The following is a 27,420-nucleotide window of genomic DNA, read 5'->3' as shown; positions in this document are numbered from 1 at the left end:
AGCCATTCAGGAATAGCAGCCATCTCCATACCATCATCGAGACATACTTCTCGATCAAGTCCTTTCAATGTCGAAATAATATCATCATTATCATCAGGATTATCCCTGATCCAATCATATACTTCATTTCCCAAGCTAACTTCCAAAAGGACAGTAGGGGACTCCGGCTAATCATTATTCTCATCAGGAGGTGCAGATGTCCCTGTGACATGGAACTCCTGAATATTCTCTGGTAGTATCACTGTGTTGGAACACTGCTGAGTCTCCTTATTATGTTTTGTTACTTCAATCACTTCGATTGATAAGACACTGGGAGGGGGTGAAGGAATGATGAGTGGAGGAATGATAGTCTTTTGTTTCTTCTTCACATCCTCAATCTTCTTCCCTCTGGCCTTGACTTCTCTTTGCGTGTTCTTCCTTCTCTTGGGAGCTTGACTCTCTTCATCTGCATGAATCCTGACATCACTGACAGTCCTCTAATCATCCTCGAAAGTAGACTCTTCCGACTTCATCCTTTCATAAGTGAAGGGAACACCCATGTCAACTAACTTATTCATCTGTATATCCACCCATAGGCGGGAGAAATTCAAGACCTCTCTCATCAATATATTCAGGTCAATCTCTTCTGACTCTGACCAATTAGGCAATAGGATTGCCTTCTTCATTTCACTCTCATACTGTGGATGTGTATGATCTCTATCATCTAATACCTGATCAGGAATGAGGAAAAGTCCACACTTCCTCATGAAATCCACTGACATTATGGACCACATTCTTCTCTTCACTACTTGCTCGTCCATCAAGTTAGCCCAATAATCTTCTATGTAAATCTTATGAGTGAACTTCTCTCCTCTGATCCTTCCGACCTTCTTGTCTGGATCGAATCTTTCTCTCTTCTTATAGGTAGCAAATCTGTAGAATGCAAGCTCCTCACTCGCAATGCTAGCGGCTATGGCGGATTGGCAAACCTCTGACGTCTTCCCAACTGAAATAGGGAATGTCATTCCTGTCCTGTGCTTCTCTCTCTAGATAACATCGAACTGTAGAAGTTGTCTCACCACTTCCAACAATATCAGTCTGTCAGTTGGATACCTAGGAGGTCTGTAGGGTTCAGATTGAAACCCATGAATCCTAAGGTATGTGAAAGTGGGAAACTGTATAAACCACGATCCATACTTTTCTATTAACTATGTTGCCTCCGTGGACAATCTTCTGTGGATTCCGCCTTGCAGCATCCGTGTGATATACATAGTGAATGCATCATTCACTCTCTTATAGTCTTCAATTCTATGCATGCTCAGCTGAGGGTAGCATTCATAACTCTTGAACTGTCCTTGCCCATTCCTGACTTCACCTTTGCATATTAATCCTCTGTATGAAACAACCCATGCAAGCAGGTACACCAGGTAAGAAGTCATGGCGAATGACTTGGACCGCTCTACATTCCTCAACTGAAAATCCAGGTTGTCACTTATAATCTTGGACCAATTCACTAGTGTTCCTCTAAGACAATCCTGGATGAAGTAGAACATCCATCCATCAAATATTGCTCCCTGCGGCATCCCCATCACTCTGTTGAATAGGAATATCAAATCACTATATTCCTCCTTAAAATCTATGCACATGAGTGTCTTGGGAGCCTTGGAATGATGAGACCTAGGCTCAATCATCCACTCTTTGTTAATTAAATTCTTGCATACACCCATCTTCTTCGTGTATCTTTCTGCATAATCCTCCTTGGTCACATCCTTCATGTTTGTTCCCCGTGGAATTCCGAACACCTCAGCAATGGCATCCTCAGCAAGGTAGGCGATGACAACGCCCTTAGGACTCTTGATCATTCTTGTGAGCGGATCGTAACATCGTGCACATTCCACTGCACTGTATGGACTGTATGGACTGTGGAAATCCAGCGGCATGGAAAATGTCACTCTTCATAATATTCGCATATGCTGGGGAAGGAACCTGATCTCTGACTCCGAACATCCGACGCTGCATTTGGTCGAAGTCCAGGAAATGCATGTTTGTATCAGTAATCTCCTTCCATCTGGATGAAATCCTAAGCTCTGGATAAAATCCAATCTCCAGCATCTTCAATAGTTCTTTCCTTTCCTTATATCCCGACTTTGACATCGCACCTATACGAGGCTCGAAGTTAGACTTAGGAAAATAAATAATGTTCCTTTTAAAATTCCTAACTTTCTAAAGATTTAGCTAATTTAGAGCATGGAGTCGAGATAATAATCCATACACTTGGTAAATTTTAACAATTAAGTTCAAAGTGTGACAACACTAAGGCATGGAAGTCTTCCATAAAATTCATTGAATACCTTCTTATGCTTAGAAAATATGCGAGCTAAAATGCAAAGGAGTATACCGGATAAATGATGACTAAGGAAAGGTGTGAAAGATTATGTTTTCACACAATGAATGTCTGAAGACACCTTCCGCAGTCAACAATGGAGGTCAACAATTTTGAAGATAACCTGAAAATCAGACTTTTAAAACATGTTGTAATCTTCAAAATGTGCATAATCTTGTTAAGAATCAGTTCTAATGATAAAAACAATCATTTTTTGGAATGTAAGTATGGCTGGTAAAAATTTAAATTTCTGAGGACAAGTCTGAAAATCGGATACTTCAGACTTACCAGCACCTTGCAAAGTGGTTTAAATCCCTGAAAATGCTGAAAAAATGGATAAGGAAACAGCCCCAAGCAAATTCGCCAAAACTTGTTAATTGGCTAGAAATGAAAATTTCTGAGGACAACCACCTAACAATGGAGTTTCAGACCTGCAACAGCGATAAAATGGTCTAAAAAATGCACAAAAAACTCCATAAAACACATCCAAATGCGAAATGCCTAAGTTGGAATTGGCTGGGCAATAAAAACTTAAGTCTGAAAATTAATGGCAGCCATTAATGGAGGTCAAAATCTGAAGCAAACCTCAGATCTGAAGCGAATCAGCAGGCTGGAAATGATGGCATCCACCAAGAATGCACGAAAATCATCAAAATGTGGCACCAAATCACCTCCCAAGCAAAATCGAAATTTCCCCAAGTATGGCGCCAAAATGGAAATCTGAAAATGATGTCAATGGCAGCTTCGATCTGCAGTAGCAAGGATGGCAGCAATCTGGAAAAATCGTCCAAGTTGGGATTGGATACCTGTTGTGACGTATTCACACATCGCCCCATTACAAATGGGGACCCCTACTCTTTTTTGCTTTCTGGGGTTTGCTTTCTAGGTGTTTAAGGTTTGTCTGTTAGCCTTTGCATTTTGAGTGTCGCCAGGGGATCAATAGGATGGTAGGCTTTGCTTGAGCCAAGGGAGTCAGTCGGTGCCCCAGAATTAGGGTTTCTTTGAGAATCTTCCTTAGGGTCTGGTTTTGCTCTCGTTGCTAATTGTGTCTTGCTTTGTGAGTGGGTATCATTCTTGAGGGTCTGAGTTAGGTCGAGTTGGTGAGTGATGAAGTCTGGAATGTCATCCTGATCTTCAAATGCCCTGAAATTTGGCTAAGTCTTGAATGCCCTGATCATGAAATTTGGCTGTGTCTGGAATGTCCTGATCCTGAAATTTGACTAAGTCTGGAAAACTGAAGAATCCTCCAAAAACTAGATTTTGCAATATAACACCTGGAGGTCCGAAACCACTCTCAAACATCCTGAAAGTATATATGGAATATAACTTAAAGTTCTAATACTTAAATGTTATAATCCATAAAATGATCCTGACGGAGAGTCCAAAATGTCAAATTTCACTCCTGACCCTTCCAAAGGGTCCAAAGTGAATTTCGCTCCTGACCCTTCCAAAGGGTCCAGAGCAAAATTCTCCATAAGACATTCTACTTTGACCAAAACTTAGAACTAATGCATTCCTAGGCTTGAATGAAGGTAAAAACGCTTGTTTGAATGAAGAAGTGTGAAAATGAAGTCAAGATCTTGGCCAAGATTAGGAATTTCGCTCCTGACCCTTCCAAAGGGTCCAGAGCGAAAATCATCTTGAAACCTCATTTCTTCCTAACTTTGGCTAAATTTTGATGTGCAAGGTATCTTGGAGGGAGGATTAAACATTCTTGTCACCTTTGAAGATTTGGAAGCGTGCAAAAATGAAGAATTTTGGACAAGAAGGGAAATTTCGCTCCTGACCCTTCCAAAGGGTCCAGAGCGAAATTTCAAAAAGCTCTTATTGTGCAGTGAAGAAGGTCAAGTTTTTGGCATGGATGAGAGAGGAGTGGTGTCTTCTTCCCTTGAGAGGTGAATTCAACTTGAAATGATGGTGGAATAAGCCTAAATTAAGAAATTCGCTCCTGACCCTTCCAAAGGGTCCAGAGCGAAAATCTCTATAGGAGACATTTCTTGCCTTGTTTGGTCAAATTGAGGTGTCCAAGACATGATGAAAGGAAGAATGAACATATTGAAACCCTTGGGCATGTTTAGAAGTTGTGAAAATGAAGGATTCTAGCCAGGAAAGGAAATTTCGCTCCTGACCCTTCCAAAGGGTCCAGAGCAAAATTCCTTATAAACCTATTTTTTAGCCTTTCTTGGACATGAAACTTTATTCCTAGCACAATGAAAGATGAAATCCTACCTTGCAAAGAGTTTTCAAGTTGAAAAATGAAGATTTTTGGTCAAGATTGAGATTTTCGCTCCTGACCCTTCCAAAGGGTCCAGAGCAAATTTTCTCAGAAACACTCTTTGCTATCAAGTTTTGCTAGGTCAAGTGTGGGATAAGGTAAAACCAAGAAGGAATTGCCTCTGGGAGTGACTTGTAGTGCTAAGAAATCATTGAAAAGCGAAGGAATTGAGCCAAATAGTGAATTTCGCTCCTGACCCTTCCAAAGGGTCCAGAGCGAAATTCCTAAAAACACCTATTTTCCTTGCAAGGTCAAGACAACTTTTTGGTTCTTATGGCTTGAATGGGTGTGAGGAGGTGTGTTTTTGCCTTTTGAAGATGATTGAGGTTGAAAAGATGAAGGAATTGAGCCTAAGAGAGAATTTCGCTCCTGACCCTTCCAAAGGGTCCAAAGCGAAATTTCCAAATTCTCCTTTTTCCTTGCAATTTAAGAGAAGATTTTGATTTTCATGACTTGGAAAGGAGTGAGGCAAGATGTTCTATGCCTTGGAGGTGATTTGAAGATGAAAGGATTGGAAAATTGCCCTAAAACCTGATTTTCGCTCCTGACCCTTCCAAAGGGTCCAAAGCGAAAATCCTAAAACCAATGTGTTCCTTTTAAGTTTGTGCTAAGACAAGACTAGACCAAGGTAGAAATTGCCCTTGAGACCACCTTTGAGTTGATGTTGGCTTCCAAAAGTGATGATTCTAGGTCAGAGGAAGATTTTCGCTCCTGACCCTTCCAAAGGGTCCAAGGCGAAAATCCTAAAATCCCCTATTTTGCCTTGCAAGAACAAATCAAACTTGGATGGAGTGAATGAAGAAGACTATTTCCTAACCTTGTGAGGTGGATTCAAGATAAAATGATGGAGGAGTAAGCCCAAGCAAAGAAAATCGCTCCTGACCCTTCCAAAGGGTCCAGGGTGAAAAACATCAAAGCCACCTTTTCCTCCAAAGTTTAAGTAAAACTAGGCCTGGACTACAGTGATAGAACCCATTCACAATGCCTTGGAAAGATTTGGATTTTCAAAAAAAATGAGAATTTTGAGCTCAGGAGAGAATTTCGCTCCTGACCCTTCCAAAGGGTCCAGAGCGAAATTCCCAAAACAGCAGTATTTCTTTCAAAATATTGGTGAGTCAACTCAGTGATTGAGATGAATATACCCTGGAGATTGCCTTGAAGGAGGTTAATGATCAAGCTAAGGTAAATTGTGACCTAAAAAGAGAAAATCGCTCCTGACCCTTCCAAAGGGTCCAGGGCGAAATTCACATTATCACCTAATTTGCTCATGTGAAATGCTAAAATTTCAAATGCAAGACTTTGATTAGGTCAAAACAAACATGAGCTTGCCTTCCGGAAGATTTTGGAGTCAAGAAAACAAGGTATTCAAGTCCTAATTTGAAAAATCGCTCCTGACCCTTCCAAAGGGTCCAGGGCGAAATCATCAAAAAGCCTATCATTCAACCTTGTTAGAGTGAGTCAAGGGTAAATTGCAAGATTGTGAAGACAAGGGCATGGGAATTTGCAAATCTAGGTGGTGAAAATTTTGACTCATGAAGTAAACAAGCCTGGATGTGAGGTTCAAACAAGCTTTGAAAGTAATTTAGACCTTCATCGCTTTGGATATTTTGATGCCTAAGGAGGAAAGAAGCTTTATTAAGCCTTGATCAAACCTTGACATTCCTAAGCTAGCCCATAATTTCCATTAAATTCGCCAATTTCAAGACATTTGGGAGGCTAAAGCAAGTTCGCATGAATTAAGGCATTTGCAATTGAATTAATTAATTTCAAGCCTTAAAATAAATATAAAATCCACCTTTCAAGCCTTGAAATTAATTTAAAAATTTTAAAAAATAAAGGTGAGCGCTCAAAATTCATTTCTTTGCTCTTACAAGCAAGTTGGCCTCCTTCTAAAGGGATTTTGATTTATTTAATTGCCAATTTGCTAAGTGGGCCTCATGACGGATTAGGGTGAGTGCCCTATATAAGGGAGGTGTATTGTGGACAAATGCAAATCATTCATTCATTATTCACATGCGAATTTGAGGAGCAGATTAGAAGAGCGAATTCTAGCTAAGTTGGAGGATAATTTCCAGAATTTGCTAAGCGTTTGGAGGCTAGTGGAAGGCGAAGTTCTTTGAAGGCTGATTGAGGCATAATTCATCCAAAGGAAGACCAGAAATTCAGACCTTATCCAGCGAATTTTGATCTCCTTTTCTTCATTTTCAAAGGTTGATAGTTAAGCTTTCAAAGAAGAGGTATGCAGAATCAATTTTTTTGAAGTTCTTATTCAAGACTTATTTTGATTTCATAGCAATTTTTTAAAATTCAAGTCTTGTAAAATCTGATTTCATTCATAATTAATTTGAAAGTTTATAATTCTTGGATTTATCATGTCATTTTCAAATTAATGTCTAAATTATTCCCTTGAAAGGTCTTAGATCCTATGCTTTAAGATATTATACTCAAAGACTAACTTTAATCTTTTGTGTAGGCATTAAGGACGACCTCCTCCAGTCCAGCTTCATTAAGGACGACCTTCTCCATCTATCTTCCAGTCCAGCATTTGAAGAAAAGTATCACCAAATTGAGCATCAACCAAGTGTTAGACAAGGTGGCATCCCAGTCATCACTCCTCCAGTCGGGTTGGTCCACCTCAGCATGTTCAGATTCAATGTACCTGACTCCTCAAAAATGGCACAAACTTCAATGTACCTACCCCGGCTATCCATTGGTCGAATATTCCAAAGAAGACATGTGTCCAAATAATGCAATTATTTCATTGGCTAGAATTGAGTTTGTTGTAACAAACCCTAATTAGGGTTTTCATTGTAAAATCTCGGCCATTGATCTCAAATTGATCTAAGCCATTGAATTGTATTGTGGGCACTATATAAGCCCTGGCTCTTCATTTGTAAAAGGCTAATAGTTAGTCAATAATAGCTAATAGTTAATAGTTAGTAATAGAGGCCAAAATAGTAGAATAGCAATTAGAGTAGATTAAGAAGAGAAGGCAAGACATTGTTGCCTTAATTGTAAAGACTTCTTTTCATTGAAGATATGGTGGAATATGTTGTTTCTTTGCAATGTGCATGGTCTCTTGTTGAATCTTCATTTTTGATGATAGATGATTAGATTGAGTGAAGAAAATTGTTGAATGCACCTGTGTGGAATCTGTCTAGTCCATGCCACTAGCCTCTTACTGATGGTAAGTGCGCCTTGCGTGGTCAACTGGCATAAAATGAGCTTAATCTTAAGTCGTTACACGTCTATTGTTAATGCATTATCTTGAATGGTGATCATTGTCAGATGGTGTACGATTTGAACTTATTGGAAGCATCCCTTAGAAGATCGCACTGAGTTGGTGTTGAATTGTTCAACCTGATGGTGAGACCCAGCCCAGTAGGACTCCACCTAGTCATTCATCCATCTTCTCGCATTCTAGGTAGTAGAGTAGACTTCCTCAACCCTACCATCTTTTTCCATTTGTTTGTCTTCCAGTTAGTGAATAGGACTTGTGATTCCAGCAAATTGGACGTTTAGGTCATTGAGTGTAAGTCCCCTTGTGATTACACGTAGAGATCCTACATAACAGAACCTTGGAGTTACTCCGACTGATCCTTCAGCAAGATCTTCAACAGTCGGGAACTTTGTTCAAGAGAGGATAAGATACTTCGGTATTTTATTCTGTGTTCGCATGTGTACAAAATACACATCAACAATACCCCAAACACAAAAATTTGCCTGCCTTAGCAAAATCGAAATTTTCATAATTCTGAAAAATGTTGTTAATGGCAGCCTTGATCTGCAGCAATGAAGGTCTGAACAACAAGCAAAATGGTGGAGGAAAAATCACCTAAGTCTCCAAACATGAAATTGCCAATTTTCACCAAAAAATGCTAAAGTTTGAAAAAATCGCCAAACATAGCAAAATCGAAATTTTGAAACTAGTCTTTAATGGCAACCAAGAGGAATAGATCAGCAAGCTGGAAAAAATGGAGGAAAATAAATCCTCAATCCCACACTTCACAAAAACGCCTTGCTAAAAATTCACCCAACTTGGAGAAAAAATCGCTTTCATGGAGACACCTGGCAGAAATAATAATAAAATAATGCTAAGTCTCCTCTCATATACTTGCTTTCACCTCTCTCTTTCACCACACAAGCAATGTGGGATAAAACACTTGTATAAATACTTGCTTGGTGAAAACCTAATTTGCTTCTAGAAGGTTCAAATATTAAATGATTATTTGCAAGTCATTAAATTTTGCTTTTAAATTTTAAATAATCATTAATAATCATTTAAAAGCAATTAAATGTGGGGCTTATCTATTAAAATATTGCAAATTAAATCCAAAATAAGCCTCCAGGGGAAATTCGATATAGGTTGGGATTAAAAAAATCCCTTTAAAAATCATTAAAATCGTCAAAAATTCCCCATAAGGGAAATTCGACCCATGCTTGGACAAAAATCCATGCTCAACTTTATCAAAATGCACACAAAAAACCTCCGAGGGGAAAATCGATGTGAGTTTGGACAAAAATCCACTCAATTTCCAAAAAATCACCCCCAGGGGAAATTCGATATTAGTCTGGACAAAAATCCACACTCAAAACTCACTTAACTTGGAAAAAACCTCCTTGGTGGAATTTCGACCTCAGTCTGGATGAAAATCCGGACTAAAAAATCCTTACAAATGCTCTTAGGGGAAAATTGACCTCTGTCTAGATGAAAATCCTGACAAAAATCCTCACTTAGTTGTCACAAAAATCCTGGTGGAAAATCGACCCAGGCATGGAATCATCCTTAACTTTGTGCGCACTCCTGGTGGAAAATCGATGGCAGTCTAGATAAATCCTGACACTTAGCCAAATTTTAGCACTTCCAGGGGACATTCGAGTTGGGTATGGATAAACAGTGGGGGGAAAATAGTAGCCAGTATGGATTTCAGGGTAAACCCATATGTAGTGTGGATTTTGAGTGGGGGAATGGGTTGGGTAGTCTGGAATGTGAGGGGAAAAGCACCTCTAGCATGGATTTTGACCCTTTAACCCTTGGAATATGAATTTCCCTTAGGATTTTATCATTTTAACCATTCAAAATCACTTAGAAACATTAAATTTACACTGGACTTAGGCTAATTTTCCAAAAATATGAGCGAAACACTAGGAAAATATTGCAATAAAGTGCAAAACCAATTTAAATAATACCTTAGGAGCGAGAAAACAACTCCAAAAGGTCTGTGAATAACTTGGCACTTTAAAATCACTGATGCGCGTGTTTAAAAACACGTTAAAGCTCAAATAGGTCTACACTTAGACAAAACTTAGGATCATTAAAATATCAACGTTTTGCAACTTGATCCTATAACTTCAAAAACCCTAGACGACACTAGGCATGATCAAAACTCCAAGACTCGGGCACGGGAAACGCAAAATTGCCCACTAAGCAGCCAAAACCCTAACCTAACAACGCAGAAAGCCGGCAAAGAGGGGGTCCCCGTCAGCAATGGGGCGATGTGTGAAAAGGTCACAACACAACATTGGTCCTAAAATCACTTTGACTGATTCAATGCATTGTAAACAAGGTGTTAAAGAAAAAGTGATTGATTTCATTGGTAGATATAAGCATTTGTGTGCTCAAATTTCTTTTCATGTACCTGATAATGATATTCAAAGAATTTTCATTTCTAATTTAAAAAAAGATATCAAGGAAAAGCTTCTTTTGTTTGAGTTTACTTCCTTTCCACAGTTGTGCGCAACACTCCACAATTATCAACTGGCTGTGAGTCAAATGGAGCAATCCACTCCTATGGCTCCGAGTGATAAGGGGGAGAGTGTTCAACAACCGTTTGCGAAGTTCTAACCAACAAAAAGCTTCATCAAGTTCAATGATCCAATCAACAACAACTATGTGAATGCTACAACAGGTGTGCCTTCTATTTCTAAATTTTTCAAAAGAGAAAGACAGTTTACTCCTTTGAATGAATCTTTACACAGTATTATGTCTCAGTTGTTGCACAAAAATGTTATCAAACTTCCTCCTATAAAACAAATTGATCCTTCCAAACTTGCATCTCCTTATTTTGATAACAATTCCTTTTGCCAATTTCATCATCAACCTGGTCATGATACTGAGAAATGTTTTGCATTGAAAAATAAGGTTCAAGACTTGATTGATAATAATACTATATCTGTGGCAGGTGTGAATGATAAAAGGAATAAATCAGTTGCTCCTCCTAATCAAAATCTTAAGATTTTTACTGATCCCTTACCATCTCATACCTCTAACGTTATTGAAATTATGCCTAATTCTCTCACTTTTGAAGAATTCACCTCTATGGCTCCAAACTTGGTTAATATGGTAGAAACACAAGATACGCCTAAGGATACTTGTATTACATTTGACCCTAGCGAGACCATTAGAGCACCCGATGGCCCTTTATACATAGTTGCAAAGGTTAAGGATATCCCTTGCCATGGTGCCCTGATTGATCCCTCTTGCATGGTTGATGTCATAACTGAAGAGTATCTTTTCACTTTACGATTGCATAAACCACTTTATGATACTTCTAATGTGGTTGTGAAATTATTTGATGGCTTCTCTTGTTCTACCATTGGTTCTATCACTCTTCCTGTTGAAGTTCATGCTAAATCCATGGATGTTGACTTTGTAATCATACCTTTTTTGGAGCAATTCCGTGTGAAGTTGGGCTATCCTTGGCTATCTTCCATGAAGGCTATTGCTTCACCAATCCAAAAGTGTCTTAAATTTCCTCACAATGGAGAAATCATAACCATGAACCATAGCTTATTTCGTCCATCCGAAAGAAGCCCCGGTGTTCCTATCGATCTCTTTTGGCCTAAACAATTTCAATCTCTTCCATCAAGGAGCGATGCTCTTTTTCAATCTTATCAAAAATGGAAGAACGATATGATCTTATCCTTAAGTCAACCTAGATCGTCAACACTTGACATTCCTATTATTCTTCAAGATGAGGTTCTTCCCCTCTCGAATAGAACTAATCTCCCTCCTAAAGAAAATTGTCCACCTACCCCTATGGATGTGACTTTACCTTCTCTTAAGGAGAACACCAATATTCTTCTTAAGGTTAGACCTATACCTCCTCCTCATGATGGACCTGGTCTCCTTCCTACACCTAATATTCCTCCTTTCTATGGCACAATTCCACCTCCTTCCTCTTATCGAGAGGAGGCATGCTTCTCCTATTGTTCAACCAAAAAGACCTCAACCTAAACCTTCAACTATCAAGGAGAGAAACATTCCTACTTTTTCAAGTGTTCCTCCTCCTTCTTAGCTTTCCACTAAGACTCAACAAGTATCGTTGTGTGAGAGAACGCCGACGAAGACGCCGTGTTCGAGCTCGTGAAGGTATCCCTCAAAATACTCAATCTCCTTAGACTCCAACAGTTGACATGATTCCCTTTTCTCCTCAGCAAGATGTTCAACCAACATCTCCAAATCATAAGTTGCATAAAACATGTGATGGTTTTACTTCTATTCGTGTTCTTGCTCCTCTTTCTTTAAACTTTGATGAGGAAATGGGTGAAAATGTTATTCATAACGGCAATACAACTCCTAATGCTTCTAATAGTGAGTATGAGTATGTTGATGTGGACAAGTATTTATCGGATGAGTTTTCACAAACCCTAATCCCAGCTCCTAGAATCGAACAAAGTGACTTACGACATGAGCATAGTCCTTGTTTGGATCTTGTGATAGCTCCATCTGTTGTGCTTGATGTCGCTCCTCTGGCGTGTTGCTCGCCTTCCCGAATAGTGATCAGCAAGATCGGGAGGCGGATGTCATGCTAGATTAGCAATATTAGCACTGTAGATCCTCTCTCTCTCTCTTTTCTTGCTCTTTTGTGACCATTCTTCTATGTGTATCCCTGTTCTTCTATTGTTCCCTTAATGTCTACTTGGGGACGATGCAAAGCATTGAGATCTTTTCTTGGTCTCTTTCCTGTTGACTCAAAAGACATCCTCTCTTCCCTTTCTTCTAAGGTAGTGTCCTTCTTTGGGGAATGACGATTATTATATGCACATACATACATGATATACATGAGTTATCATACAGCATACCGACCCTGAGGAAAGCGACATTACCTCATGTTTTGTGATCATTATCCTTGGATTTATTCCTTGATTGGGGGCCAAATCCTTGCGATAACGTGATCCCTCTCTTCTCTCTCTCTTGGGTGTATCCTACCTTAAAGCCATCACTCCCGATAAGGCGCGTGCGATCGTTTTAACATGGGGGCATACACTCCGCTCATACTTTCCTTCTTGTGATACTTAGAATTACTTAGTGAACTTTGTTTTGCCTTGTAATCTTTGGTATCCTTGCTTTCATGACTCATAGTGAAGGGAACTTTGCTACTTGCAGTCATGGTTCTCCCCTTCTCAATCTTCCCTTTTACTTTGTCAATCGAAGTCGTAAGATCCTAAGTCCACTGGGGGCTTGGCGCATCTTGCCTCCTTGACGTGGTAGAAGTCTTTCAATCTTGTTTCCTTGTACTTTACCGACAATATTGGCGTACGCTTATACTCCCGCTAAAGTGGGGACTAAATGTAGTGTCATAAAATTGCGACCCTAGCAATTTTCGACTGCATTAGAGTCCTCACGCATACGAACTCGAATCCTCTAGCCTGATCGAAGGCCGGAGATTGCTCGGCTTGCAAAAACAGCTTCTTCCTTGGCCTCTTCATCACCCCGTCCGCACTCTGCCCTAGAGAAAGGGGTAGGACAGGGGCGTGGAGCCCTTGTCCTCTCAGGACAAGGGCGTGGTGCCCCTGTCCCTGCACTATTTTGGGCCAGAACCCTTCCTAGGGTTGCATTGTTGGTTGTGCCTCAGGCGGGAAACTCCCCCGATGTCGGCCTGTGACGAAATTCAAATCCACCAGCATGTATTTAAGGGGGCATTCACTCTCTCATTTGCATAAGTTCAATAGGTGGAAGTTGGACAAGATTGGAGTATGTACAAGCGATCAAGCATTCAAGAGCATTCAAACATTCTTTTCCAGCATTGAGCATTCTCAAGTCTCCCTTCAAGGCTAGGTGTTGCATTCAAGTCAAAGATTCAGCCATTGAAGAGGAGATTGATTTCAACATTCAATCCTACACAAGCATTTGTATCAACATTGTTATCACAACCTCCCTTTAGGTGATTTACAATTCAGTCTTTCATTTACATCTACTTGCAAGTACTTTCTTTCATTACTTGGTTAATTCCAAAACTGGGGTTTGATCTAAAGGCAAACCCCTAATCCCAACCCATTTTCCTCTCTTTTCTATGTAGGTTGCAGGTGTGCAGTTGTACTTTCGGATTCGGGCTTCATTTGCAGAGGCGGAAAAACCCTTTTTGTTTCGCGGATTTTTTGAAGGACCGTGTACATTTTGGCCACGGTCTGGGCAACTTTTTCAAATTTGCAGGGCGACTTCGTCTTGACAGATTACTGCCAGATCCAAGTGTACAGCTTCATCCCATATTCCGATCTCAAGTTATAATCAATTCTTTGTCACTTTTGCACTACATAATTCAATCAGTTTCTTTTCCAAATCAAACAAGAAAGAAGGGATCAACTTAGCATTCCCCATTCATTCAGAATTCAATCTACCATCTTTGTGTGGAGAGATTGAATCTAGTGAATTATCCTCTTCTCTTTCTAATGTAATGGTGAAAAGTGCTTGAATGGTAATCGATAGGGAAACTATCATCTCTCTTTGAGGGAAAGGATAGTTTCCTTCTTGATTTATCATTCACCATTTTCCCACCATTACAACAATATTACGCGTTAAATGTGCAGTGATCACAATGTTGGTGACAAGACGTAGTAAGCAACTAAATTTTTAAAATGACTAAGCCTTAGGCCAAATGAACTAACTACAAGGATAACCATCAATTAGGTGCTCTACCAAAGTCGGCATCCAAGAAACAAACCGGAAAACATCCTGACTTCGTACACCAAAGCTATGCAAAACAAACATACCCCTAAAAAAACAATAGGGAGACATCCCCTTTCGAAAGGAAACCTACACTATAGCAAAGCAAACTAAACTAAAACAAAAAATGGGAAATCTAAGCTAAAACAAAAAACAAAACTACTCTAAAACAAAAAAATAAAATCCTAAACTAACTATGTACAAGAGAGACCAACTGTACATAATGTGGACTGTTCGCATGTTTCCCCGACCCAGGTTGATTTCTTAACACGTGTAGCAGTAACAAGGCAGCAAGGACAGTTCTAAGTTTGGTTGACTTGTCTTTGTATTCTGAAAAGAAAATTTTCAGTTGGCCACTCTTAGGTTTAACCATGACATCAGGTAGTGTTAACAATTGGGGATGTTCATTAGGTCCATGGTTAATCCATTTACAGGTTGTTTTCCCGAAATATTCAAAATTAAACTGAACATTTTCAGAATTAACAGCAGAAACTAAAGAAACAACCTAGTGAGTTTCTGAGTCATGTGGGGATCTTCAACAACTTCAAGAGGTCGCAATTGGTGGTGCAGCATCCCGCTCATGTCTGGTGTGTGCAAATCAGAATCAGATTCTACATCGAGTTGCACAGGCTGAAAATCGATCTTGAACTCGAACTCAAGAAAGTGGAATGCATCACCCACTGGTGCATCTTCAGATTGCATGAATGATGCAGCTTTATGCACCTCTGTTAGCATATCTTCAAACAGCAAAGACTCTTTGATAGCTTGGTCCTCAAAAACGTCTTCGACAGGCTCTTGGACTGTATCCTCCATTGGTGGGGCTGCTACAAACTGCTCCTCAGTGTCGGGCTACTCTACGGGGCCCACTTGATCTTCATCTTCGATTCTGTCACTTCCTTCTTCAAGAATAGGGGCAAAAAAGTCATTTTCTACCACAGTCTGATTAGCAGGTTCATCTTGGTCAACACTTGACAACTCCATCCTTCCATCATCGGATAGTGTGGTGCTGCATTGGTTTTGCATTCTTCTGTATTCATCTACAGCAAGGTAGGCACTCCAAACTTTGTTGGCGATGCACTCCTCTGATGCTTCCGGCAATCCGTACTAGGCTTTGACTTGATTGAGTAACTCCTGACATAGTGAGCAAGTGAATTTTGAATGAGGGGTGCGATGGATTCTGCACCACCAAGGTAACAGCACATTCTCCAAGCATAATTCTTCATCGAGACCAAACTAGTTCTCAATCAGATTCTTAAATCATGTAAACTTATTAATGCTGGATGGAGGACTGGGGATATCCGGCTGTATGAGCTCTCCTAGTTTGGGGATATCCTAGAAAAATATTAGTCATTGCAATGCTAGCTCAACTATTGACAGAAATGTCAAGCAGTTCAACTCTTTATGCTTTGTTGTGTTGTGGATTCTGCAATGACTTCACCATTAAAATCCCTGCACTCTACTTAACCAACTGAAAGGAAACCATGCAAACAAAAGAAAACCAAAATAACAAACACCATTCTTCAATGTTCATATATTGATTTTAGTTGTCATTACAACAATCCTACTCTATTTCTAATTTGCAAACTGCATCTAACTATTCTAACTCCTAAAAATCTAACTACTAAAATCTAACTTTCTAACCTCTAACTGTCTAAGAATCCAACCCTTTACAAGAGAGAGGCCTCCGCCTTTTATAGATTTTACAATTTGAATCAAAGGCCAAGATTGACTGCATCTAAAAGCCCCGATTTACCTTCTAGAAACCTAGCAACTTTAACCCATGCCTAGTTATCTTCAATTGTCCTCCCAACCATATTCTCAACTACCTACAACTGTTTGGCATCAATTCAGTCAATCTGGTAGTTGGAAATAACCAACATGTGTACCCCCTTGCTTTAAATACATTAGACGAGGACCACATGCAGTGGTTTACATTAAGCAAGTTTAGTTTTACAAACTGACTTTCTAGAATTCATACCAATTGTGTATTTCTAAGTTTGCACATTTTGTAGCACTCTGTGTTCTTTGTCTTCGGTCTTGCTAGTGGACTTCAACTTGTCGTCTGGTGGTGGCACGCTTCCCCGTGATTGTTGTTTTACGCTCTGCAGTGCGTTCTTCATTGGCAATGCTCGGGATTGTTGTCCTAATACTATGCACTAAATTTTCACTTCCCGGCATCGATTGTGATCTGCAAACAATCCATTTCAAGTTGAATTAATTACCTCGCAAAATTAAATAAATTTTTTTTTTAAGGCAATGTCGGGCTTTGATTCGGCGAAGATGAAAGATGTTTGCCCTTAAAACAATATAACTCCCCCGTACTTTGTTTCATGTTAACAATCACCTTAAAGAACAAAACTCGGCGATTAGAGGAGGAATGCGAACTTCGACCTAGCAATCCCTTTAAATGCATTTTAGCCCTTTTGAAGAAAACTCGGCCTTTTAAACCGATTTGCAAGACTTGGAAAACTCGGCTTTCCAAGGGCAAATTCAAACTCTCTTTATAAACTCATACGAAAAATGTCGAGCTTTCATCTTTTCCTTTATTCTTTCAACTTTCATATGTAAGGGAAATTTCGGCCTTCTTAAGAAGAACGCAAACTTTAATTTAATAATTCCCTCTTGCTTGTTAATAAAACTCGACCACTCTACATGAGATGAGCAAACCTTTGATATACAAAAATCACCAAGCCTTTGTTACACCCCCTACTCAACGAAATTCGGGTTCTAAATAAAAATGCGCGAACTTGGTGTATCTTGCAAAATTGACAAAATCACCAAATTTTGCCTTTTAGATTTGATTTTTACTAAAGGGAATTCGGGCCCTTTAAAGGAATTGCACGAATTTTCATGACTTGGCCCCTTTGAAGGAAGAGTGCGAACTTGATGTCTGCAGATGAAATTCGAGGTTTTGAAGCAAAATGCACGACTTTCCTTGGCACCAAACTTTAACTTTGATTCTATTTCCACGAATATTTAGAAAAGCGTCGAGTTTCATTTCGCCCTTCTCTTAACTAATTTTCGGGTTTTATGATAGGAATGTGTGATTTTGTTTTGGGACATTTTCAGCTTTGCAAAGCAATGAAAATAACTTGTTTATTCAACTTCGCTTTCTAACAAAAATCGGCCACTTAACCTAAAAGACGTGATCTTTGTTGATAATCGCCCCACTTTGCTAGATGGAAACTTGGGATTTTGAAAGACATTGCGCGACCTAGGGTTTGACTTGGACATTCTGGATGAAATTCGCGAGTTTCATTTCAACTTGGTTTTGCCTTTGAAAGGGATTTAGGCGATTTAAATTGTGATTAAATGCCCTTGGCTAAATCAGAACTCGGGCCTTTTACATGAAATATGTGTTTTGTTCAATTCAGACACCCCTTGCCTTGCAATTTCGGTTTTTCAAAGAAAATGCGCGACTTTGGTGCTTCGCCAAACTTCTTTAGATGCCTCACAAAACTGCATTCAACTTGGAATGAGCGATTTTGTTTTGGGACATTTTCTAAACGCCCTGAATGAAACTGGGCTATCTTAGAAGTTTTCGCGATTTCTACATTATTCTTAAAATGCCCTTCATTCCTCTTTCTCTCTATCGGGCCGACATGGGGGTCCCCGTCAAGGTTGGGGTGTGTGTGCAGAACGCACAACAATCACAAGGGGGCTTATGCATCTGACAAACTGGTTTGCACCCTATATAGCATGGTGATAATACATTACTTCTCAAACAAGTTAAATAAATGGCAAAGGGAAAGGGTTCTAAGAACCTAGGGGCAATGATAGTAATGGTTGGTGCTATTGATAGACAAACTTCACATAAAAATGATTCCTTCTTAACCAAATATAAACTCACAATGCAACAGAAACAATGCAATCTCCAACGGAAAATAAAAGGATTTTCAGACCATGAACATACATTAAGTACCCAATCCTGGCACAACTTAAGTGAACATTCACAATTAAACTAACAATAGTAAAAGGCTCAGACTAACCGTGCATAAAGGCATACTGTCAACAAATCTCCAATAGTATGAACCAGAAATCGGTTAGATATCCTCACACTTCATCATTAAAACCACTAAATTTTAACTAATCTTGATGAAGAGAAACCATGCAAACAAGTAAACGCAAATGGCAAAACACCATGCTTCAATGCTAAATTCACTTGCTTCAATTGCCATTACAACAATTTTTGCTCAACAATTCCTACTCTATTCTAGCTTTACTTCTAATTCTAACTTCTACTCCTAATATCTACTACCTACCTCTATTTTCTAACCTTCTAACCCCCTTTACAATGAGAGAGGCACTAGCCTTTTATAGATTTTATAATTTGAAACAACGGCCAAGATTCAATCCATTCGATGGCCCAGATCTGCCCTCTAGAAACCCTAATAGTCCTCAGTTAATGGTCTCAACAACCATCAACCACCTTTCAACTACCTTCCAACTGCCTTCAATTAATCCCATTAAAAGACAAAAGTTCACAAGGCGCAAGACACAAAAAGCCAAACTCGGTAGCTAGGTGAACAACTAACTTTTGGCCCCCTCTTGAATTGCATTGAATTGGGCCCAAAAGTTGTCATTTTACAATACAATAATTGCCACTTCAATAAATCAATATTCTTGTCATTTCCAATGGTTCTTTCTGTGTTCCTACATGCTCTTATAACACTCGTGTCTGCCACTGTCTTCCAAGGTCTTGGGAATGGCTTTTAGGAACAAGGCCTGATCCTCATTTAACTGCTACCACCCAATTTGGAGAGCTAGAGTGAAACTTGGACTTAACCTCAAGGGTAGGAAAGGTTTTAGGATTAAAGGCTTAATCCTAACTTTGTTGCTACCACCGAATTTGGAAAGAACTTGGGCAAAGTTGGGTGGTAGGAGACCCTTTTAGATTAAGGCATACTAGTGATCAAGGTGCAGAATTTAATATTTGTGCCCATGAACTTCTTCCCATCTTCTGATATTTTTCACAAAGTCAGAACGTTATGGAGAAATTCTGCTTTGAAGCTTGGATTTCAACCCTGTCTTCAACTGATCTGCAAACTCAGGCTAAACTTCAGTCCTAGGATACATTTTAGGATTACTAGTTATTCCCAAACTTAGTGCAAATACCAAAATTTGTAGGGTGAAAGATGGAACTCGGTGTTAACCTCGTTGTTCGGAAGGGTAAAAGGATTGAGGCCTTATTCCAACTTGCAGTGATATCACAGAGTTGTAAGGGAAATCCCAAAATTCGGTCTTCAAGTACGAATTTGGTCAATGCTTTTGGTATTTTGCCTTTGCTCTTTACCCCTTCTTGGATCAAGTTGGTCTTTGAATGATCTTTTCTCCCTTGATTCCTCTCATTTGTCACACAAGACCCTTGGGTTTGAAAGGGGGCCTGACATTGCTTCTTTGTCCACCTGATGAGCCTATATTTGGATTCCTAAACTCTCACCCTTGAATCCCTTCATACTCTATGGCCTTGATCTTTTCATGCCTGAAACTTCACCCTATGCTCCCTTTAGCTCTAAGCTCTCTCTCTCTCCCATGCTAGCAAGGCGGGAAAAAAGGAGAGGGGGTCCCTGTTGGAGACGGCAAGTGTGTGCACAGCACAACAGTACCCATTTGTTGTACTGGCTCCTTCAATTAATTGCATGTAGTAGTGCAGTTTCCACGTCGAAATCTGGTTTTTCCCCTCCCAGAGTCTCAAGTAAAATCTTGTGTTTTATGAGCTTATTTACTTCTGTTTTTGAAAGTTAGAATTCTGATATTTCTCACAATATTCGTATCTCATTAAATAGTTCATTTATTTAAGCAAGTAGTAAGGGTGAAAAAAACCTTGTGATTCTCAGTTTCTAAAAATTTTGAGGATTTATGGATTACATAAGCAATACATTATGTCTATCAAGAGGCATCTCATGTATCCGTTTCATAGAGCATCCTTAGTCAAAAAGATGGATCCAAGTTTAGACTCGATGTTATGGCATCTAGTTTGTTTCAAATTTACCTTGGGCTTACATTCCCCACATATACATTATAATGCCTTGCCACTCTTTCTTCTTGTGATTTATGGCACTAAAGTTTGAACAAAACAGGTTTTGCTGAGTACGAATATTAAAAATAAATTGATAATGTCAGTAACTGTTATGACATTCAATCTTCTCCATCTTGATATTACATTTCTAGTTTTATGCTTGACAATCCTAGAGAGAACTTTTGAATTGGCTCAAAAGAATTTACTCAGATTTTAAGTTACCAACACTTACAGCTAATGTTGGTGACTTCTGCACAATATACTCATAGTACCAGTATGGTTCACCATCAACCTGCCATACTTGAAATTGTGAGCAAAATTTAAACAGGAATAATACTAAACCTTAACATAAAGGAAAAATTAAGTTCCCAATAACACAAAGTGAAATTTCTAGAACACAATAGTTTTGCATATTAGGTCCTAATTTTTATATCAATTGGATTCTTGTACAAAGAAAACAGTTAAAATGCAAACCACACAACAAATTGTGTTTAAAACTCATACTTTACCACCATGTGCGTCAATAATAGATGTTTCTTGCACACGTTGCCCTGTTGTTAGGCGCTGCACAAAACCATTTATCCTTAGAAGTTACTAAGAAGAGGGCAAGGGAAACTAAATAAATCCACAGTGTATTCAAGATGAATTCATATTTCAAAATCACCAATTAGAAGATTTAATTTATAACCACATCACTACACATAACGTAACAGAAGATACCGCAGTAGACTTGTCAGAAAGAACAGACTCTGCAACATTGTTTGCATCCCATGTATTCTTATCTGTTGATGTGAGAAAGCGAGAGTTTGGAGGACCTATCTGTGCATGCAAAAAACTTAGTCTCATTAATATCATCAGTGTCAAGAAAACTTGCTTATCCAGAAAGAAATGATACCAAAGAAGTCTTAAAAACAAGTAGTTCCATCAACAGTTACTACTACTTCTACAGACTCTGAACTGACAACATTTTTAGTTGTTTTCTCTCTATTTTAATACAAAAGTGGGGATTGTGGGCATTCAGGTGACAAAAGTGAATCGCATTACCCTTGAAAGTAGTCCCCTCTATCATTAGCAACAAGATTCAGTTAAATCAAAATGCCATAGTACAAGCATTATATTTGTATACAGTCCTCAAAAGCCAAAATATATCACAAAAGATTTGAAGCGTCAAAGCGAGTTGGAGGATATTTTTCTTTTGATTACCGAAACAGAAATAACAAGGTTATCTTTTATATCGAGACGTTCTGACACAATACGTTGCCGTGCATCAGCTGAAAGGAAAACATAACCACCTTAACTTATATACGCAATTTCCACCTACATTTCAAAGAATTATTGTATGTATCCAGTTTCCAAATATGCAGATTTCTAATACAGAAAATAGATAACTTTCTGCCTCTAGTTAACAGAAAAATAATCTGCTGAATGAATCACATTACCAGATAATGGTGCAGCTGATGAATACCTTTCTGGCTTTCTAGATTCAATCCTGCATAACAAAAGAATTCATTTTACCATGAAAAAAGATGATATAACATTATTAGGATATGCAGACAAAAGATAACTATGCAAAAGGATTAAAGAAATTGTGACCTTTACAAATATTTGCAAAATAATTTACAAGCATACCACCTCTCAGATAAGGTAGAAAAGGAAGTTACATGAACAGACTTATAAGCAAACAAATTTCAATGTAAATTTTACACTTACTGACCAGTTAATATTTTATTTCATAGAATTGGAAGGAATGAAAATAAAAAGATACCCAAAGCCTACTGGCTATTCATGACATGTGAAAGGCAACATAATAATGATGTGTAATTAACTCCCAAACACTAAAGCTCAATGTCGACTTTAGCTAATGATCCAAAGAACATCTCAACTCGTACTTAAGCTGAGGGTGCACAAATACATAAGGAAATCAAAAAAGTCTTGTTCTTGTAATTGGATAAATCATACAGACTACATATGTCATATTTTGTTAGTTAATGGAAACTTTACAATCAGCATTATTTAGATATTTTTATTTTGTGTGATTTCTATTTATATGGAATGAAGTTATGCAAAGCACATTGAGATCCACACGCACTTCATTCGGCAATTGATTCAAGATGGTCTTCTCAGCTTGGATTACATACCTACAGAGGAGAAGTTGCAGACATCTTCACTAAACCCTTGGTGTCCCCACATTATATTCAGTTGCGATCGATGATTGGGGTGAAGGAAGTTCTCCGTGGGTGTCTATCTGAGGTCTTCCTTTTTTAGCAGTTCATGTTTCTTTTCACGCATTGCATCTCTCGCTTTTGAAGAGACGTTTTTCCCTACAAGGTTTTTCTCTTTTTCTCCACTTAGAGAGACTTCATTGGTTTGTACATGGGTACCTAATCAAGCCTTTTGTTGTCGAGACCCATTTTTGCATTCATGCATTTAGAGTTTTTCTACTCACCCTAAGATTCACTTAAGAGGGGGTGTTAGAGCATATTTAGCTATTAGTTGCTTTTTTTACAGCTAGTTATGCTTTTTTGTTTAAGTTCACTTAGGAGCGCTTATTTTAGTTGTGCACCTAGTTTAGCTTTATGCATCTAGTTTAGCTAGAGTTGAGTTTTGTTTAGCTCCTCATTCTTGCACTTTAATTCTCCTAAATTTAGCTCTGTGCTTTCTTTATAAGCACTTCATTGTACAATTGTAACTCATCATGTAATTTTGTATTATTTGGTTTTTCGTAATATGGCATTCATTTGTGCAGCTCTCGTTTGTGGAAGGTGTTTTGTTTGTCGTTTGATCTTGCAAGCTTGTGTTGAAAAATTCAACGGTTTTTGCTTCACAATAATCTCTAAAGGATATACTTCTTTGTACCTCGGGATCTAACCTAGAGTATATTTCAGCAAGCTCCTCTACGCTATCTATAGCCAGTTCCTCTTCCTATGACATGAGCTCTGACATGAGCTCTTCTCTTGGTAAGAAAGGAAGCATAGTGGGTCTAGGAGTTGACACGCTTGTGGGGTGATCATTTTTTGGAGTGATTTGAATGAGTATCTCTCCCATGGTTTTGATTAGATCTAGAATTGTTATTATTATTTATACTTTGGATAGCTTGGAGGAGAAGTTGGGTCATTCTATCAAATTTTTCATTTTGATTAATGACGGTTTGATTTGTTTGTTCCATGAAAGCCACCAATTCATTGCCCAATTGCTCAACCATGTTGGATCTAGTTCCCCCTTCTTTGGTAGGTTTGCATTAACTACTCTTCACAAGATGGCAGGAAAGTTGCTCTGATACCAATTGTATTGTCCCCTTTTTTATTTACCTTAAAATTTGCCTATGAATCACAAATGCAATAACCTAGGGTTAGGATTACCTTTATTTTCCAAGGAAAATATCTTTTAAATTAATGTGATCTGGGATTTATATCCTACAATCATAACATAAGAAACATATACACATATATAATATACATCCATTATTAGGGTTAGTCCATAACACATGACATTCTTACGGCATCCCTAACATACTTTCAAACAGGTGGGAGAAGTATGGTAGGTTCACCAAAAGCCATCCCACACTAAGCCCAAGAGCGGAACTTTGGCCCTCTTGGCCCTAGTGGCAAGCAAGATGGACATCCAATCAAGGTCATGTTGTGATGTTTTCACACATCGCCCCATTGCAAATAGGGACCCCCTACTTTTTAAACCCTCTTTGTCTTTTGGCTTTTGTTTGTTGGGTCTCTTCGCGACAATCTCGTTAGTCTCCTCGTTTGCAAGTGTTTGGGGGTCTGTTTGATCAAGCCTACAGCTCATTTGAGCAAATTTGGCTAAGTTTTGAGGCCTTTCCTTTAGGGTTTTGGAAAAATTGAATATTGCATTGGAATCAGGACCCTTCAAGGAACCTACCAATGAAGAGCAAATTCTGAGCAACTTTCTATTTTTAGGGATTTCACTGCCTCCCGGATTGGTCTAATTTTGCCAAAAATCAAACTTACTATTTTTAATAAGTGTCATCTCATCCTAGTTTGCCCTAATTTTGACATTCTGAAGTACTTACTATTTATATAAGTCTATTTTTGGTAGGTTCTTCACAAGCAAAGGTCCCGACACTGAAGACTGAGTATTCTTGAATATTTGTCTAAATCCGGAAGGTTGAAAAAGCAGGCAGTTGATCGAAAATTGGCTGTCTGAATTCATTCCAGAAGTGGAAAGACATTGAAAAATCTCCTAAGGCATGGAAATCCACTTCAATTCCAAATATGGCATCCTAATCCAGGAATGGGCAAAAAATTGACTAAGTATGGATGAAAAATCATGCTAGAATTCCTAAGGTAGAGAAATCCATCCAAAGATGGATGGGCGCCAAAATATGGCCATGGAGGAATTTTCTTGCATGGAAAGTTCTCCATGACAAGGTGAAATTAGTGCTCATTCATGAGAGAGGGGGCCAAATTGGTGTTATGGAGGAATTTTCCTCCAAAACACATTTTCCTCCACCTACATGAAATAGCGCCCAAATGCAAGGTAGAGCGCTCAAGTTGGGGTGTGGAGGAATTTTCCTCCACACCAAGGTTTCCTACACGATGCCACTCTAGCGCCCAAGTCAAGTGATGGGCACCAAAACCAAGGTGCCAAGGAAAGTCAAGCCCAATCAAAGTTCCTCCTCAAGCATGAAATTCCACCCAAGTCAAGTGATGGGCGTTAAAATGAAGAGGTCATGGAAAAACAAGAAAATTGATGAAAAATTCCTCCGAGACATCAAATTCATGCCCAGGTCAAGGAAAGAAAGTTGAATCCCAATGCACCATGGAAAGGTCAAATTCCTTCGTCATATGATTTCCACACCTAAGTCCAAGCCAGAGTGTTGAATGGAAGGCAGGAAGGGAAAGCAAGAAAAGGAAATTCCTCCACATGGTCATTCCAACACCCAAGAATGGAATTCCAAGCAAGGAAGAAATCACGCCCAAGGAAGAAATTGAGAGAAGGAAATTCGCCAAAGAATAAAGAAATTTCAAGACGAGAAGAAAAATTGGCCAAGTAAGAGAAGTTTTCTCTAACCTGAATCCCGGAGCTAAAAATGGAAAAATTCCTAAACAATAGGAAAGGTGAAAAATTGACTAAGTGTTGGAAATTCCTTCCTTCATGACAGATTTTCAGGAAAGGTGAAAATTTGGCTAAGTGATGGAAATTCCTTCCTTCACGACAGAATTCCAAGAAAGGTAAAAAAAATAGACTAAGTGTTGGAAATTCCTTCCATCAAGACAGAATTCCAAGAAAGTAGAAAAATTGACTAAGTGTCGGAAATTCCTTCCTTCAAGATAGAATTCCAGGAAAGTGGAAAAATTGAATAAGTGTTGGAAATTCCTTCCTTCAAGACAGAATTCCAGGAAAGTGGAAAAATTGACTAAGTGCTGGAAATTCCTTCCTTCAAGATAGAATTCTTGGAAAAAGTGGAAAAATTGACTTAGTGTTGGAAATTCCTTCCGTTGGGACAGAATTACAGGAAAGTGGAAAAATAGACTGTGTTGGAAATTCCTTCCGTCAAGACAAAATTCCGAGAAAGTGGAAAAATTGACTCAGTGTTGGAAATTCCTTCCTTCAAGACAGAATTCCAAGAAAGAGGAAAGGAAAGTGGAAAAATCAACTAAGTGTTGGAAATTCCTTCCTTCAGGACAGAATTCCAGAAAAAGTGAAAAAATTGGCTAAGTGTTGAAATTCCTTCCTTCAAGACAGAATTCCAGGAAAGTGAAAAATTGGCTAAGTGTTGGAAATTCCTTCCTTCAAGACAAAATTCCAGGAAAGTGAAAAATTGACAAGTGTTGGAAATCCCTTCCTTCAAGACAAAATTCCTGCAAAATGTGAAATTTGGCTAAGGATTGAAGAAATTCCTTCCTTAGGGGTAAAGTAGAATCAAGGCCAAGACAGGGCACCAAATGGAAGGTGCTAAGGAAAAATGAAAAACTTGAAAATTTCCTCCATGATGGCAATCTAGCACCCAAGTGTGTGGAGTGGCACCAAAACAAGGAGGGGAAGGAATTTCCTTCCAAAGGAGAATTCCTTCACAACATGAATTCCACATAAGGATGAATAGAAGGTAAAAAATTTCTAAGGCAAGGAAGAAAATCAAGTATGAACTGAGCAAGAAAATTTCCCTCGAGAAAAATTCTGAAAAATCCATTTCCAAGCATCAAAAATCATCCAAATTTCAAAACGATGATAGATTTGGATTCGTATGAGAATTTTCTCTCCTAGACCCTAGAACCCTAATATGAAGAATTTCCTAAAAAATAGGATGCAAAATTGATAAAAAATCTTCTCCAAGGCAAGGAAAATTCAAAATCTCAGGAAAATTCTTCCAAGATCAAGTTTTCTCTCTCCTAGGGTTTCTCGCTAAGTGGCAGTCGGGTCAACGCATGCGGAATTATGGGGCATCTTTTGCATGCAACTGTCACATTTTTAAGGCATTATGGCATATTCCTTTTGCATGTAGTCATCGCATGTGAAGGTGATGGCGCATTTATGACATGATGGGGCAATTTTTGCATGGAGGAATATTCAGTGCATGTTGAGCGAATGGTGCATTAATGCACTTTGGATACCAATTGTAATGGGTTGGAATTAATTGTATATGGGCATCATGGGTATTTATTGTAGATTCCCACCTTGTTGCATCATGTGTGGGGAATCTCTTAGGGGAAACCCCTAATTAGGGTTTGCATGTAGCCAAAGGTTGAAGCCTATATAAAGGGGTGAACCCCTCATTTGTAAAAGGAGAGAGACTTGTATGAAATTGTTGTGATAAGTTTTGAGATAATAACAATGAAACATTGTTC

At 38.8% G+C, this 27,420-nt stretch overlaps 1 protein-coding gene across 6 annotated transcripts in view; it reads right to left on the bottom strand.

Annotated features, from left to right (window-relative positions):
* The window catches only part of LOC131032468 (psbP domain-containing protein 5, chloroplastic), a 168,414-nt gene that overhangs the window by 102,647 nt on the left and 38,347 nt on the right, over positions 1-27,420 (bottom strand). For all 6 annotated transcript variants that reach the window (XM_057963465.2, XM_057963473.2, XM_057963447.2 and 3 more), the window contains exons 4-8: positions 22,042-22,091; positions 21,806-21,873; positions 21,323-21,421; positions 21,107-21,166; positions 20,835-20,894 (exon numbers count right to left, since the gene is read on the bottom strand). In XM_057963465.2, coding sequence (XP_057819448.2) covers positions 20,835-20,894; positions 21,107-21,166; positions 21,323-21,421; positions 21,806-21,873; positions 22,042-22,091 — 337 coding nt within the window. The remainder of the gene's footprint in view (positions 1-20,834; positions 20,895-21,106; positions 21,167-21,322; positions 21,422-21,805; positions 21,874-22,041; positions 22,092-27,420) is intronic.

The sequence above is a fragment of the Cryptomeria japonica genome, chromosome 3 (assembly GCF_030272615.1).
Source record: "Cryptomeria japonica chromosome 3, Sugi_1.0, whole genome shotgun sequence".
Taxonomy (NCBI): Eukaryota; Viridiplantae; Streptophyta; class Pinopsida; order Cupressales; family Cupressaceae; genus Cryptomeria; species Cryptomeria japonica.
The sequence above is the reverse complement of the archived record's forward strand: the minus strand, read 5'-3'. Positions and strand labels throughout refer to the sequence as shown.